The sequence below is a fragment of the Brachyhypopomus gauderio genome, chromosome 8, assembly GCF_052324685.1.
Source record: "Brachyhypopomus gauderio isolate BG-103 chromosome 8, BGAUD_0.2, whole genome shotgun sequence".
In the NCBI taxonomy this organism is placed as follows: Eukaryota; Metazoa; Chordata; class Actinopteri; order Gymnotiformes; family Hypopomidae; genus Brachyhypopomus; species Brachyhypopomus gauderio.
In genome coordinates, this window is record NC_135218.1 from 3,062,665 (window position 1) to 3,078,617 (window position 15,953).

Sequence of the window (15,953 nt, forward strand, 5' to 3'; positions counted from 1 at the left end):
TCTCTCTCACAGAGATATATGTCATATATATCTCACAGAACCACTTTTACACACCATGATGGTGTTGGCGCATGCGACTTTTTCCTCCCCTCCTTTGACGCTGACTAGTTTGTCTTTCGCGGGACCCCGTAGTCTCGTCCTCTCTGCTCGGGCCTCATATTCTGCGTTGGTATTTCACCCCGGACGTTTGCCGTGAAGGTCGTGAATTGAAAGGGTGAATTTCTACAATTTCCGTTCTCAGTAGCACATTTGAATAGAGTAGTATATTTTAGTACCTAATGTAATATTGTTTCATTATGTATAAAGCGTGAATTTGGCGAGCTGTACATGAAAAGTGTCGTCTCAAACCTGCGTTTGTCTTGCCAACAGCTAACAGCATGCTAAGTAGCTGCATATGGTTGTCTTACAGGAAGCGTGCGGTTTGTTTTTAGCCATATTCCTTCTTCGACTTACGTGGATGTTTAATATATTTTGCTTTTAAGAGTGATTCTGGAAAAGGAATTTTATTTGTGGCTGTATTTTATTCAATTAGCTGGTCGGATAACGTTAGCATGCAAGGTTATTAAAGCCATCGGAGAGGTTAGCTAGCTAAGCTACTTTGCTGTTTTAATATCAAGTACTACTACCCTAACGTGTCTCGTTATATATTTACTTAGATGATGCTGTAGTTTTGACTAGGAGCTATATAGTTAGCTCGTCATAATATTTATTTTGTTAACCTTTCTGTCTAAATCCAATGAGTTCCAGTTGAACGTAACAGTATACTTTAGAGTAAGAGCTGCACGTAGAAGCACACAGTAAACGGCATTTACGGCTGGTGCAGAGAGAAAGGCAAATGTTTCATGTTTACTAACTAACGTGTATTGTAAATCACAGTGCCTATGCTTAACAATAACTGAGTAGTTTCCTTTGTGTTCTTGGGTATTTCAGTATGGCTCTCCCAAAGCCCTTAATGAGAGGTCTTCTCGCCAGGCGTTTGAGATTTCACTTGCCCATTGCGTGTGTTCTGGCTGTGCTGGTAGGAACTACATTCAAGGTCAGTTCACGCATGTTCATTATGTTTAGTCCAGGATTGGCACTTTCAGTTATGGTGCTTCTCCTGAACCTTAATTAACAATTGTGCCACACCCCGACGACTCCTGGTATGAGATGGACACACTGGTTTAGACTGTGAAAGAATCTTCACAGGCAAACCAAATAATTTTGACATGATGCTTAAAACTGAAGTTCTCGTATTTTGCAGTTTGCAGTAGGAGAGCCCAGGAAACAGGCTTATGCTGACTTCTACAAGAAGTATGATGCAGTGAAGGACTTCAATGCTATGAGGGAAGCTGGTGTTTTTGAAAGTGTGAGGCCCTCTGGTGAATAACATTGTGAGTATCTGGTAGCACATCAAGATCACACTTGTATGCATTTTACATATAAAAAAAACTAATACACAGCTGACTTGCACATAAGCATATATAGGTAGCTCTGCAATAATCATGAACCACATGAACATTTTGTGTTCGTTAGCCTGTTCTAAATTTGGGCACAACCATGATTGATTTTTTTTTTCTTCCTTATAGGTGAGATGTGTCTGCATTCCTGCTCTTATCCTGGACCTTGATTATTGAATGTGAACATTATCTGATGTTCTCGTTAACTTACAAATAAACCATTTAGAATTTCTTTCCAACAACTCCTTGGAATCTTTCTAAAATAAAATGTCTCTTGATTCTCTTGTTTGTATAATGCAATTTTAGCTATTGTGAATCAGTTAATGTAACCAAATATGCAAACAAATGGGGACAGTGGAAAGTTTAAAAGGTAAGTTTATGAGGTGTTTGGTGTAACAAGTGATTTTGCATTTTCAAACTCTAAATATGGGGGCGGTGATCTGATTGCCCATGTTCTATGACACAAATTATCTACCAGGTTACAGAATCCAGTACCAGGTATTGGATTTGATGTTCAAAATACATCTGATGCATAGCATTGCTTTACTGTCCAGACTCAAATTCAGATTTATTTTATAATCACTCACCAACTACATAGTTAGATTGATATGGCATCATTACATCTGACTCCTATGTAGGGTGGAAAACCTGTAGGAATTGGCTCTCTGCCAACAAGGTTAGAGTAGCAGGGGTCTAGTGCAAATAGTTATTCTCATTTAAGAAAATCACAATATTAAAGGGAACAGACTGAATCACAACAGTATTAATGCCCCACAGCTCACATAATATCCAGACTATTAATTTAATTAATTATTGGTGCTACTAAATTCCAGCAGTCATTGTACATATATAAATAATACATGTTTATGAAATGTCAGGGTAGGGAATGAATGCTTACATTTGATCGAGTCAGGTGTTGAAATAATTAAAACAAATTGTGCCAAGTATCAGAAGACGTTTGACTTGATTATTTTTATAGTTTCATAGTTGTGTGTTTTAAGAAAAAAATCTGCAATTTCAACACTCCACGTCCTAGAATATGACATGTCTTTTAATATGAAGGGTATTTAACTTTATTTCTCATACGAATTCACACCGATTCGTGGAGTTTTAATGTGATGTAGAGCCGGGAAATGTAGGCAGTTTTCGTTCTCTGTAAGATTTCTTACATTGTTTCAGCTATAAGGTACGTTTGATCACTTTTACTTTTGAACCACTTTTTTGTTTTACAAATCATACATCCTACTTGTACATTTCGACTAATTATTCTAAAATCCTCTGGCGTTATATCGTTGAGCACTATTTTGAAACAAGCGGAAGTTGTCAGACCAACTTCAACGTGTGGCAACATCTGGACATTTTGAACAGCTGATAACGAAAGAAACGTTGGTATTTAGTCATAACGTTGGTCTTTCTTTGACTTCTACTGAACGTTTAGTACAGAAACACCTAATTGTAAATTCGCACCGCTCATTGTGAACACTGGGTAAGTTGCTAAGTGATCTTTCTCGGTCATTATTTCCTAGCTAGCCTGCTACATAGTCCAGCCTTGTGGCGTGTGAAGAAGGCCTTTGTTACTTGGCCTAGCTGCAGCCACTTTTTGGTTTGATCTATATTTAACATGGGAGTAAAGACGAACGTCTACAAGATATCCAGTCAGGCAGTGTACTAACAGAGGGAGCTACAGTGTTGGCCGTTCTTGGTTACGAGGTTGGTTAGCTCATTGTTTTCTTTTGGTAAAGTGTAACGAGCTAGCTAGCTAAATAAGACTTAACAGCACGTACATCAAGGGCTCGACAAGCGAAATGGCTTATAAGTTTAGACTACGTTTTATCTAGAATATCTAGTCAGCTATTTAATTTCACATTAGATCAAGTAATTCAAGCTCCCCCAATTGTTTTTTTTTCATGTAACTGAGTTTAGTCACTAGCTATTTGTTAAAACTGAAGAGTGCGCCAGATCCTCATGAGCTGTCGTACATGCACTACTGACATTACCGCAAATTAAATTAGCTACTAGTTCGCTTACGACAGAAGCTAAACGTTTAGAAAATGTTCGTACTACTAAAGTATCGTAGCTAGTTAGCTAAACTCTTCAGAATGTTCGGTTGTGGGTTGGAACCATGGAACGTCACAATAGCTGTTTGGTCATAAATATGTCAATGAGCTTTTTCAAAGGATCAATGTTTCCATAGTGACATTGAAATGGTCCAAATGTGAACAATGTTTTGTTTTCTCTTTAAATTAGACCTGCATTTCTCCATGTGGCATATAATAGCCTACTATGCATAGAGCGTGTTTATTTTAGCCGTTTTCCACCATCATTAACTAGAAAATGCTTAAGGATTACTGATCCAGTTCCTGTGTTCAATTAAAATATATATTCAGCCAGTATTACTATATATTTCACTGTTATACCTACTTATGCCAATTTTGATATCGCACAGTCCTAGTTATGAACACACTGACCTTTATTCTTCTGGTCTCTGTTTCTCATAGCTAGCTAGCTTGGTTATTCTGGCACCTTAAAAAGGATGACATTGAGTCCTTTCATGCTTAAACAAAGCACATTGGAAGTTAAAGATGAGGTAGGTAGGTAGATAGATACTTTATTGATCCCGAAGGCAATTTAGCTAATTCTGATGGATTGAGACCGCAAGCATAGGACAAGTTTATTAAACTAAAAAAGTTTAGCTTGTTGTATTGCCAACAGTACAAAAAGCTTTTAATTGAATCATTGCTAAAATTAGTTTACTTTATTTAAACTTTTGCTAATCAGTGCTCTAAAGAATCAGGCATTCTCTTTTAATCTCTTTGTACAGATGCCAGTCTGGAGCAGCTGACTGAATCATCTGACTGAAGGCCGAAACGATCAGTTTCTTAAAACCAATTTTCTCATTACGCATGCCTCTATTCTGTCTGGCCCACACATGAGCGCAGAGTTCCTTTTCGGCCGCGCCGAGTGCCATGCCTGACCGGGATAGCGCCTACCTGGCAGGTGGCGGTGGGGGCGGAAGTGGGGCAGGAGCCGGCGCAGGGGTAGGGGAGGACGGTGTAGCTGCCTCAGGTCTGCCCGGAGGCGGAGAAGGTAGAGGCGGTGTCGGGAGTAGCTCGGCCGCCTGTGGCACGGGCAGCGGATCGTCCGGGGCCATGGGATGTGGCGGCGCCCTGGGCAATGGCCATAGCTGCCTTGGAGTGAGTGGGGGCTTTGGTTCAGGCCTGTCGTTGGATGGCGTGTGTCGTGACTTCCTGCGAAACGTGTGCAAGCGTGGCAAGCGCTGCCGCTACCGTCATCCGGACTTCAACGAGGTGCCCGACCTGGGTGTGCAGAAGAACGAGTTCATCTTCTGCCATGACCACCAGAACAAGGAGTGTGTACGTACCAACTGCCGTTTCGTGCACGGCTCCAAGGAGGATGAGGACTACTACAAGAAAACGGGCGAGCTCCCGCTGTGGCTCCGCTGGAAGGTGGCGGCAGGCCTGGGCCTGTCGCCTGCGGATCTGCCGCAGAACCGCGGTGAGGCACCCATCTGCAGGGACTACCTAAAGGGGGAATGCCAGCGAGGCAACAAGTGCAAGTTCCGTCACGTGCGCAAGGAACTCGAACACGAAGCCCAACGGCTGGGTGTGGGAGGGCCGATGGGCGGGGTTTCGGGCGGAGTCAGTGGGATGGTGAACATGGGCGGTGGGGGGTTGGGTGGTGGTGGCGGTGGAGGAGGGGCTTGTGGTGGGATGTCGGGGTTAGTGGCAGGAGGTGGGGGGAACATGATGGGCATGGGCAGCCCCAACATGGGCGGTTGCAGAGAGCAGGGTGTTTGTGGTGGAGGAGGGGGAGGCTCCATAGGGGGCTGTTTATCGATGGGTGCTGCCAGCCAACGGCGCTATGACAGGGGCCCTTGCTCAGTCTACGACCCACTGTTTGAGAATGGGCTGTTTGAGGCTGGCCCTCTGGAGAGCCCTGTGGACCACACCGCTCTCCAGCTCAAGAGGAGACGGCTGGAAGGGCTGCGATTGGCTGACGGGGTTGGTGGAGGGCATTATGATCTAGGGGTGCAGGCCACCCTGAACACACGGCCCCTAGAGTACCGCCTCTTGGAGGAAGAGAATGCTTTACTTAGGAAGAGGGTAGAAGAGCTCAAGAAACAGGTGAGGACAAGAGATTGTGATGGTATAATGGGTGTTTGAAGAAAGTTTTCTACAGATTAGTCTTGTAGTTATTTGCAGTCCCAGTGGTGAATCACCAGAAATTATTTTAAATTAAGGCCTTTGTAAATTTTACACAAATCGCTTTACTCGCCCAAAGGCTTTCGGGACTGCTAAAGTGCAAGCTAATTGCTAGTGCTTTTAAAATTTTAAATGTAGGGCCAATATATTTATGTTCGACGGAATGGCAGTGCATGATTTCATTGTGTAGTTTGACCATGGGCATGACATATGATGCCTCTTGCCTAGGGTTGCAACGGTATGAGATTTTCACGGTATGATAACCGTCTCAGAAAATACCGCGGTATCACGGTTATCACGGTATCACAGTTAGTTTGTATATTATTAAAAGATACACTGACCCTTAAAGAAATTACAACAAGTTTTTTTTGTTCAATTAACTATTTATTGTAGAAACCTGCAACTATTGTATACAAAATGTCTCCTTTAAAAAAATAAGCTGTAAACATGTTTATATAAATACTGCAAAATTAGAGAAACCTAAATCATGGATTTCATTACAATTATTTAAGTTTAAATTATTTAATATCTGACAAACTCAGCCTGGGTCAGTGTCTGATCAACAACTGTTGTAAACGTCCGTTTTACTGCCAAGTTGGAATATAACCAGATACTGCAGAAAGAGAGGATTTATTTCTGACATCATCACAATAGAGATTTCTATTTTAAGGCTTTCACACCGAGTCTGGTTTTAACATATGAAAAACAGGCACGTTAGAATTTGAAAATGAACGCATGTCAATTAATGGCGTCTTTCACATCCAATGAAAGCAAGGACCTTAAAAAGCTAGAATTATACTTTCACTAGTGACCGTAGCGCGCGACTCCGCACAGTTCTTTTGTATTACGTTAACAAATACGAGCCTCTTGTAATTCCAGGACTAAACGTGAAGAGAAACGTGGAGAGAACGTGAAGACGTTAAGATTGGGCGTTTTGAAAATAAACAACCATTAAATAATGTGATGAAAAAGCGAATTATTTCGAGTATATGTATAAATATGTAACTTTATTAAGTTTAAGGTGCTGGGAAATATTGAAACGGACCTTTAAAATGACGTACAGGTGCTTTAATTCCACCTTATAAAGGTGTATGAACCCTGCAAATATGACTTTGTTCATTGCGCTGAGGCGCGGCGCACGCAAAGTTACAAAATTCGAGAGGTGCACGACCTCGCTAATCGACAGCGCGTGAGACCCTCGCGCACGGGCGGAGCCACCGCGATTACGTTATTTTTGCCGCTGACATTAGTTTAGCTTTTTTTTTTGTTAAAATATTTGTTAAGTCTGATACACGTTCTGCCATTCTCACCGCTGTGCTGAGTAGCTGAACCGGAGCGGAGTTGCGCATGCACGGGTCAGTTTCTCCGCTGGCTTGCTTTTTACCGGTAATAAGCAAACGCACACGGTATGATAACCGTGCATTTTAATACCGTGGTATACCGTGAAACCGGTTACCGCTGCAACCCTACTCTTGCCACACCTCATTCACCAATTGGATTGGCCACTCATGTAATTCACTTCTCATTTGCACATTTCATTTGCTGTTTCATGCTGCTCCCACAGTCCTGTATGCAGGACTTTTGGCAGTTTGCATAGGTAATAAAAAAGAAACGGTGAATTAATTACTCCACTCTGATGTAATGAAAATGCAGCATTCATCTAGTTACAGCATTCATCAACAGTTAAAGATCTGCTTCTGTTGTCACATTAGGCAGTATTTGCAATAATTTTTCAGTAGTTATTGTAAGACCATGTTTAATTGGATGGCTGCTGTTAGGCAGACCTGAACATTATTGCTCATTACAGCCTGTAATTGAGAATACTTAAAAACGCTCTTCTGGAATAAATTCTTCGTGCTTTTATATCACATGCATAGTGTCATTGTGGTCAAAATATTTGTTGATTAATCTTTTAATCAGCATTTAGGTAGCTGATTACTCCAGTCTAACATTATTTTTCACATTTTGAAAGTGTGACACCTTGTGGCTGTGATATTTCAGATATTCTGCATATACGATAACCTGGTTCAGTCAGGGATTACAAAGCAATTTGATTGTTCATGTCATGTGAGCTGTCCTTTATAGGAAAACATATCTATTCTAATTACTTTCAAACATATTGTTTACTACTTTTTTGTGGCAAAAATGACCAATTGCTTCTTTAAATTATATAAGGTTAAAAATGCTTGGGTGGTGTTCAGGAAGCATAATGAGCTTGTAAACAAATTTTGAGTAGCACTGGGTCTTTGCCATGATGTATAAAGTAATAACGTGTATCTTATGGACCATGGAATGAGAAGAAATATTTTTTTCCCTCACCTCAGGTCTCCAACCTCATCGCTACCAATGAAGTCCTGCTAGAGCAAAATGCCCAGTTCCGAAGCCAGGCTAAAGTCATGACCCTCTCATCCACTCCGGCCCCATCCGAGCAGAGTCTGGCACCCCCCGTTGGCTCTGTGAGCTCCTACAACCACAGCATTGCCCAGACTCACACCACATTGAGCAGTGCTGGCCTCCAGCCTCGCCCTGTTACACAGCAAGACCTGGTAGCCCCATCTGGCGCGCCTACGGCCCCCCCGGCTAATGCAGCCCCCCCAGCTGCACCACCTCCTCACCTGAACCCGGAGATCGCCCCCCTCTCTGCTGCGCTCGCTCAGACCATCGCTCAGGGCATGGCCCCACCTGTTTCCATGGCACCGGTGGCAGTCTCGGTGGCGCCGGTCGCTGTGTCCATGGCTCAGCCGATGGCAGGAATCACGATGAGTCACGCTACAACGCCAATGGTGTCATACCCCATTGCAAGTCAAAGCATGAGGATCACAACCCTTCCACATTAACTGATGCCCACTCTGTGAAAACTTGTATACAAACACATGTGTGGGCTCACAAACATTAACACATGCACAGACTCCTTATGGATATTTGAGATATTTCTATCTCATATTAGCACACTGAGTTATGAGGATTCTCAAGGCACATCCCTTTAAGTGCAAATACTGTGGTGATTTGAACAGTCAAAATCTTGCCGGTGTGCTTGACCAGTTTCCTGTCTGCATACTTCAATAACAGACTATTAACCAATGAAATGTGACAGACTGAACCAGTGAAACCAGTTTGTGAAAAACCAGTGAATTGAAAAATTGTGTGTTTTTAACCTTTCAGATGTACAAATGGACTTTTCACCTCTTTCTCTGAAAGATAATGTATCTTGTCTGCCTGTTTATCTGAACCAGGTTGTTGTTGAATTCATTAGCAATGTTTTAGTTGGGTTTAGTTTTTTTTTTTTTTTTTTTGTGAAGTGGTTCTTAATATTTTTGCACAAAATGAATGAAAATCTCAACCCCAACAACGTTGGTGGCCTTTTCTTGTCAGTGAGTAAATATACAGTACATATACAGTATACTACATTTTGAAAATGAATCTTTACACCGTGCAGATGTTTCACCAAGTGCAGTTAAATGAGAGAAAATATAATAATCTAACAACTACGTTAAGTGTAAGTTTAAGTAAAAGCTTTTGTAACTAACATTGCAGAGGTGAAACTAAATGTTAACAGTCAGACGTCTGACATGAAATTAGCATGAGCAGTAATGTTTTTGGGAGGGTGTGTGTGTGTGTGTGTTATGAATCTGAATAAATAAGGGAGTTGGACTGAACTAGGCCTTAGTAAACAGCTGTAGGGTTACTGTAGTTAAGACATTTCAGTGTAAGTAAAAGAGAGGTCCCAATACCCAGACCTTTGAGCCAGCACTGCCAATGCTATTGGCATGAAAGTGGGTGTTGTGCTGGTGTCGGGGTAGGCAGGGCAGAGTTTTTCATGTGATAGAGTCACTTGTTTGCAGCTCAAACGTATCCAGCCAACGAAGTACTATAGTGAGAAACTGGCCGTTACTTAAGTGTGCTAACACAAACAGCCGTGGCTGTTGAACTGTACCAGTCGGTTCGAATAAAGCAAAGTGGGTAATGAGTACACATTACCATAACAATGTACAGGTGTGTGACAGGGTATTTCTTAGGTTACTTACCTAAAAGTGTATAGCCTGAAATCACACGATATATTAAATATATAGCTACTTCTGATCAAATAAAACTAGTTCTGGTCGTAAAGTTGTGGAATGGTTAAATGATCAGCGTGTGTAGCGTATGTATGTTTTTTCCGTTTTACTTCACAATTTGCCCTTGACAATTTCTGACCACATGCCTCTTGTCGTGCTATTAACAATAACGTACACGAGTTAAGAAACAAGAAAGATAAAAACAAGACACGTTGTTGTTTCTGATAAACACCCACAAACATGCCACGATGTCAGTGCTGCCATATTGCTAGTGTGTACATGAAATTCCTCTTCATTTCTGAATCATGTAGCCAGTGAGTGTATATAACCAAAATGTTCACAATAACACAACAGTACTGAAAGTAGAGTACAAAATACAATAGTCATACTCAAGACGCAAGTAAAACAAATTAAACATGGGGAAAAATACAAAGTGTCCAACTATGGCATTGTAACATAAAAACGCTAAGATTGTACTCCGTTAAAAAACGATGTAGCCAAGCAAACCATCCAAACCAACTTAAAAGTTACGGAAAAATGAGGATATACAGTATTTGCGAATAAGCTGACTGTATTGTACGCAGTTAGCTAAGTAGTTTATATAACTGGGTGGCTCGACGTCTTCACTCGTAACTGTGGTGTTTTTGTACTGCGGGTTTTTGGGGCGGTCCCGCTAGCACTAAACCTCCCAGTTCTGTGTTTGGGCACCGCTGGGTCACGGTAACAGTTAACATACAACGAATAGTGCAGTGCGAATAGTGCGCTGGACGGATTTGAGGACTTGATACCGTATGAGGAGAAGGTGGTTGTGTCAGGCTGAGTCACATCTGCACTGCGACGCCTCAGTCTCGCCAGCAGATACTGCGTGAAGTGGAAACGGCACAGTTCAAACAGTTCGTTGCGTTGAAGTATTATCATTTTTTGTAATCTATAGTCACTTCAAAACTGTTATCCGGAAAACGCAGCACGATGTCTGAAAAGGATACAGGGCCGAGCCCCCCAACGCCCTCGGGAGACGCGAAAGCAGCCGAGTCGCGGGACAGCCAGAACAGCGGGGACGTGGACACGGTCCCCAAACACAAAGGGTTCGATGCCATGGCAATTTTGTGGACTTTTGGAAAATGTCTCACTGCCTTATTGCCTGTTTATCTAGCTGGGTATTATCGAGTGAGCACCAGCCTGGTGGTCTTCGGACTAATGGTGTACTCAGGGTGGAAACACACTCGAGAAGTCAAAGAAGCGCGGCTGAAGTCTGCCATCCAGTTTCTGAGTGAAGACCAAGAGTGTTCACCCAGTGGGTCTAAAATCAAAAGAGACCTGCCTGCTTGGGTAAGAAACTCAAATAAAAACGCATACTTTTTATATGTAGCTGTGTGACAGGTATTCATGAGATGCTCCCAGCTGCAGGTTGCGTTTGTTTTACACATAAAAAGCTCGATAGCTAGATCTGCGCTTTGGAGGACACGATCCGGGGACAGGATAACCGTGGTGGCGCTACCGAGCGGGGTCTCCAGCATACTTTTGGGATGGGTGCAGCCTCCAGGCCTGCGTGTTACTTTAACACAAGGTTTATGAGTATGAAGGCACCTCAGATGATAAAGTAGCCAATGTTTACCACGCACAATGCTTGATGAGAAACGGAGGTCCTAGCTGAGGATCAACACTGCAACACAATGCATTATGATTTTGTTTTAAGAATGTTACTGTGTAGAATTTTTACACCTTAAACTGTATCCACAGATGACCTATATGCTTTAAAAGTAAGATGATCTTAATATAATTTATATTCACTAACTCAATTAACCAGTAAATAGTTATTTCAGATGATCTAATTGTTAAAAGTATCTGCCAGCCATGGGATCCGCATTTAAGGGGTGTGGCATATCTCCACTTCAGTTTTTTTCTTTACTTCATTAGTCACGTTTCTATATTTGGATGTTCTTGGAGTCCATTCCCTGACTAAAAAACATGCACTGCAGGAGTTTCTAATGACCAGATAAGTTAAGTATGCCTGCTATTTCCACTGTAAAAGTGAAGAGGCTGTTTTAGTACAGAGCTGTTTGAGTTGATGTGGTGGTGAGTTGGCTGCATGCCTCTTGCAACCACATCCTCAGACACAACCTGCTTTCCTCTGCTACTCACCATCTTGCATGGTAAGACAGACTCAGATGCCACACAGACATTTCTGTTTGATTTTCCTACAGGTCAATTTCCCAGATGTGGAGAAGGTCGAATGGCTGAATAAGGTATCTTGTTCTGTTTTGTAGAGGTATCTACTGCCTGTAATAGCTTGCAGGGACTAAATGAACCCATGAATATATACTGCATGTTCTACCTCTAGCCCTGTTTTAATGGCAGGAGAGAGAAGCCCTCCATACATTTGCTTACCACTCCCTGTTCAGAAGCCTCCACACCTGCTACCCTGCAATGCAAAACATACACACCCACCGCCCCACCCCCACACACACACACTCACACACACACATACACACAGACTGTGAAGAAATATGTCTGCACTGTACTGAATACATGCTGAGGCCAAACCCCAGTTCAGCTGCCTTAATCAGGAGTCAGTTATTCATCTATAATAAAATGAGGTGTTATCTGTGAAGCCACAATTAATAACAATATCAACATTATGTGTTTTTGCTCATAACTCAGGAACCAAACAGTTAGGTTCTATACCATCACTTTTGTAATTAATACACCAAAACAACAAATTATCCAGACATTTCTCTGGCTTTTAAAGAGCTTGTACATCAATATGTCTCAGCAGCACTGAAACGTAATCAAGAGTGTATTAGCCAGAACCGAACCACGCATTTGCCTGGCTCTAGGAAGAGACTTGGTCGTGTTTCCACTCCGTCACTAGTCCTGGTGCATGCGTGCGTGCACTCGCACATGTGTTCTGTTTCACAGCCACGTTTTGCTGTTTTTATTCACGGCTTTTACCCCTTGTCATGGTGTTGGTGCGACACTGTTGGCTTTTGTTTTAAAACAAAACAGCATGCCCATGTTAACCTAATTGAAGGAAAAAAAAGTAGGTGGAGTCACCCAGCCCCCGGCTTTAAACACCACATCACTGTAAGACGATACCGCTGAGCAGTTGAGCAGATTTGCAGTACCTCTGAGTTTTCAGCCTTCGGTCTCCAGTGGTCTGAAGCCAGGCCTATGTACTAAGAATAAAGGTGCCAGAGCCATGCATGAAACTCTGATGTAACAATAGAGCAAACACACAGAGGCACGATGCCCCAGTGGGTAGCTTAACCCAGTCAGAATCAGAGTGCTTTTTCTGAGTCTGTTCAACTGTCATACAAAAAAACAGATTAAAAGAACAAATAAAGACCCCAGAGACACAAACTTGCGTGTCTGCGGTTGTATCACATCCGTAAATATCCAAAACATCAGCACGTTGCTGTAGTAACTGAGTAAACACAAGTTGGCAGGGGGAGGGTAGCTGAGGGTTGGCTGTGAGTGGTAGTGGGCGGAGCATACATGTGTTTATATAGAGACTCAGCCCTGCAGACTGAGTTAACCAAACTGCCCAGCAAACTTCCATGAGCACACAATCTCTCTCATTTTCTTTTTGTCTTCCTTACTTTCTTTCTTCTTTACCTATTACAGAATGTTTTCATTTTCCAAAACTCAGTCACATGGTGCATTTTCTGTATCTACTACTGTATGACTACTAACAACACTCAATAAAATGTTTGTGTTGTGCATCACTGCCTTACCAGTGGACATCTAAGACAAAGACTTGAAAGAACTGAGAACAAAGACAGTCACTGTTCTTCATCTTGAATGCCAACTGCCTCTCAGTTCAACAGCACTAGGATGTCTCTTGTTCACGATGATGATGATGATGATGATGATGAAAAGCCTCGGTCCTCCTTCTTCTCTGTAGGTTATTCAGCAAGCATGGCCATATATCGGTCAGTATTTAGAGAAGCTGCTGACAGAGACAATCGCTCCATCCCTCCGAGCTTCCAGCGCACACCTGCAGACTCTCGCCTTCACCAAGATCGACTTTGGGAACAAGGTGCTATGATGCCACCGCACACACATACAGGCTGACACAGTGCATCAACCACCATAGACAGACAGGGACACAGTGCATCAACCACCATAGACAGACAGGGACACAGTGCATCAACCACCACAGACAGACAGGGACACAGTGCATCAACCACCACAGACAGACAGGGACACAGGGTGCACCGTCACCCAAATACACACATGGTGTACCCTCAGCCATGTAACATAGATAGATAACCACCACTAGCAGTTATAGCTAGTGATACTTAAAAATACAGGTCTTTTTAAAAATTGTACAACTTAACAGAATAACATTAATTATATAGTAATTTGACCTTAAGGTAATAAGACCTTAAGACTTCTAAGCAGCACAGCACAGTAAATCTATGACATTTATGTTCCTCTTCACCCCAAAGTAGATTTGGGCAATAAAGGAAATTAAATTTGAACGATATAGCCATAACATCACATCTGCACGACATTACACCGCATTGCATTCCTAGTGGCATGCTTTGTGTAATGATTTTTTATTATTATCATTGTATGGGCTTCGTATTCTCAAACACCAAACCCCCATATTCACCAGTGTCACTTTTATGTGCATTTTGATGTGTTTTTATAACTTGGTGTGTGTTTTTTCGCTGTGTGAATGTATTTGTGTGTGTTTCACAGGCTATGAAAGTGGTAGGAGTGAAGGCTCACACGGAGAATGACAAAGGACAGGTCTTGTTGGATGTTTACATTAGGTGACTGAATCTTGGCCTACTAATGTTCAGAAATCAGCTGCACAGAGTTAGCCCTCTCTGTGCTGTACTGGTGAGGACAGAATGTAAAGTGACAGGATGACAGACTCTTTTGCATGATGTTAACAGTGGTCATTACATGAAAGCGTTTTTGTAGCTGTACTTATTGAATAGATCGCATCACATTTCATATCATGGGTGACAGTGCCACAGTACATGCAGCGTAAGCATATTTTAGTCAGTATGATTATGAAATGATTATGCAAATTGAGATGGTTTTGCCGCAGTTTACACATATTGCAACATGGCAGCTCTGCTGTGAGTAGGTTCTTTATGGCAACTCCCAGTCTGAATAAAAGGATCTTCCCACTGCTGGCAAACGTGGTTGGCACTAACAAGCCTCCTGATGGTGGGGGAGGGGATACTTTGCAAGAAGGAATTCAGTTTTCAGATTACAATCGATCATGTGTTTTATGCCAGATCAGTTGGCCAATCGTAGCATCTGTTTCACAAATGTATCAACCCATTTTCCAAGCTTCACAAACACAAAAAAGCAAACAAAATATTCCAGTTAACGCCCAGGCACTTGCAAAAGATCTGACCCCAGTTGCCAGAACAAAGATTAACTAGTGTCTTAAAATATTTGGATAATTTTATGTGTAGTTATGTAAGTGAATCTCTCCCTCATACCTAGCTACGTGGGTAATGTGGAGATAAATGTGGAGGTGAAGCGCTATTTCTGTAAAGCTGGAGTGAAGGGGATACAGGTGAGTCTTGGCTCTCGTCTGTCGGCCCGCTCCGTTACCTACTTCCAACCATGCATCACTGCAGTAATAAAAAAGGAAAAACTATTCAGCTATGCTATGACTTCATCACAATAATGCTGTCATCAAAGAGCGGTGTAAAAATATAGAAGTGTTGAGGAGTACCTTCTGAGCCTCTGTCCTTCTCAAGCTCCATGGAATGATGAGGGTGATTCTGGAGCCTTTGATTGGGGACGTGCCCATCGTAGGAGCGGTCAGCATGTTCTTCATCCGAAGACCTGTGAGTTGTCTCTGTAACCTCTCCGTCCCTTGGCCTCTCCGCCCTTTGACATCTATTCACTCTGTTTTCTGTTAGACTGTCCAATTTCAATGAGATCCGCACTTGATTAGCTGGGTTCTGGATAGGGCTGTGCAAATAATTGAAAATACATCAAAACCGACATTCAGAACTTCTAACTGATATTTCCCTGTGTCAGCTATTTTGGGTTTTGGCTTTTAATAATATCATATATCATATATACATAATATATTATAAATAAATTAATATATTATAAATATATGTTAATACTTTACCCACTGTTCATGTACTGTTCAAAATATTCTACTGCACGTGTAGTTCGTGAAAGGGAACCACTGAAGAGATATTTTTTGTACATTTTATAATCACAGAAATAATCATTAGAAAAAATATCTC

General features: G+C 42.0%; 3 protein-coding genes across 5 annotated transcripts in view; all 3 read left to right on the forward strand.

The window, feature by feature from the left end:
• Positions 1-55: 55 nt before the first annotated feature.
• On the forward strand, positions 56-1,671 carry cox6c (cytochrome c oxidase subunit 6C). The gene is made up of 4 exons (XM_077013818.1): positions 56-214; positions 931-1,036; positions 1,244-1,373; positions 1,569-1,671. The coding sequence occupies exons 2-3, from the start codon at positions 932-934 to the stop codon at positions 1,367-1,369; spliced, it is 231 nt and encodes a 76-aa protein (XP_076869933.1). The 5' UTR covers positions 56-214; position 931; the 3' UTR covers positions 1,370-1,373; positions 1,569-1,671.
• A 1,013-nt stretch (positions 1,672-2,684) lies between these two features.
• On the forward strand, positions 2,685-9,062 carry zc3h10 (zinc finger CCCH-type containing 10). 3 transcript variants are annotated; one of them, XM_077013820.1, is made up of 4 exons: positions 2,685-2,925; positions 3,938-4,026; positions 4,261-5,584; positions 7,987-9,062. In XM_077013820.1, the coding sequence occupies exons 3-4, from the start codon at positions 4,406-4,408 to the stop codon at positions 8,497-8,499; spliced, it is 1,692 nt and encodes a 563-aa protein (XP_076869935.1). In that variant the 5' UTR covers positions 2,685-2,925; positions 3,938-4,026; positions 4,261-4,405; the 3' UTR covers positions 8,500-9,062. The 3 variants fall into 3 exon arrangements, with proteins under 3 accessions (XP_076869935.1, XP_076869934.1, XP_076869936.1); XM_077013819.1 differs by lacking the exon at positions 3,938-4,026 and having other exon boundaries at positions 2,691-2,925; XM_077013821.1 differs by lacking the exons at positions 2,685-2,925; positions 3,938-4,026 and adding an exon at positions 2,966-3,149.
• A 1,357-nt stretch (positions 9,063-10,419) lies between these two features.
• The window catches only part of esyt1b (extended synaptotagmin-like protein 1b), a 34,753-nt gene continuing 29,219 nt past the window's right edge, over positions 10,420-15,953 (forward strand). The window contains exons 1-6 of the mRNA XM_077013822.1: positions 10,420-11,046; positions 11,922-11,963; positions 13,622-13,756; positions 14,425-14,498; positions 15,190-15,262; positions 15,450-15,539. Coding sequence (XP_076869937.1) covers positions 10,687-11,046; positions 11,922-11,963; positions 13,622-13,756; positions 14,425-14,498; positions 15,190-15,262; positions 15,450-15,539 — 774 coding nt within the window. The 5' untranslated portion in view covers positions 10,420-10,686. The remainder of the gene's footprint in view (positions 11,047-11,921; positions 11,964-13,621; positions 13,757-14,424; positions 14,499-15,189; positions 15,263-15,449; positions 15,540-15,953) is intronic.

Bases quoted from the DNA above. Each gene is read 5' to 3' on its own strand.
- zc3h10 (XM_077013820.1), top strand. From the start codon at position 4,406: ATGCCTGACCGGGATAGCGCCTACCTGGCAGGTGGCGGTGGGGGCGGA. The intron at 5,585-7,986 runs GTGAGGACAAGA...CCCTCACCTCAG, and splicing joins TAGAAGAGCTCAAGAAACAG to GTCTCCAACCTCATCGCTAC.
- cox6c (XM_077013818.1), top strand. From the start codon at position 932: ATGGCTCTCCCAAAGCCCTTAATGAGAGGTCTTCTCGCCAGGCGTTTG. The intron at 1,037-1,243 runs GTCAGTTCACGC...CGTATTTTGCAG, and splicing joins TGGTAGGAACTACATTCAAG to TTTGCAGTAGGAGAGCCCAG.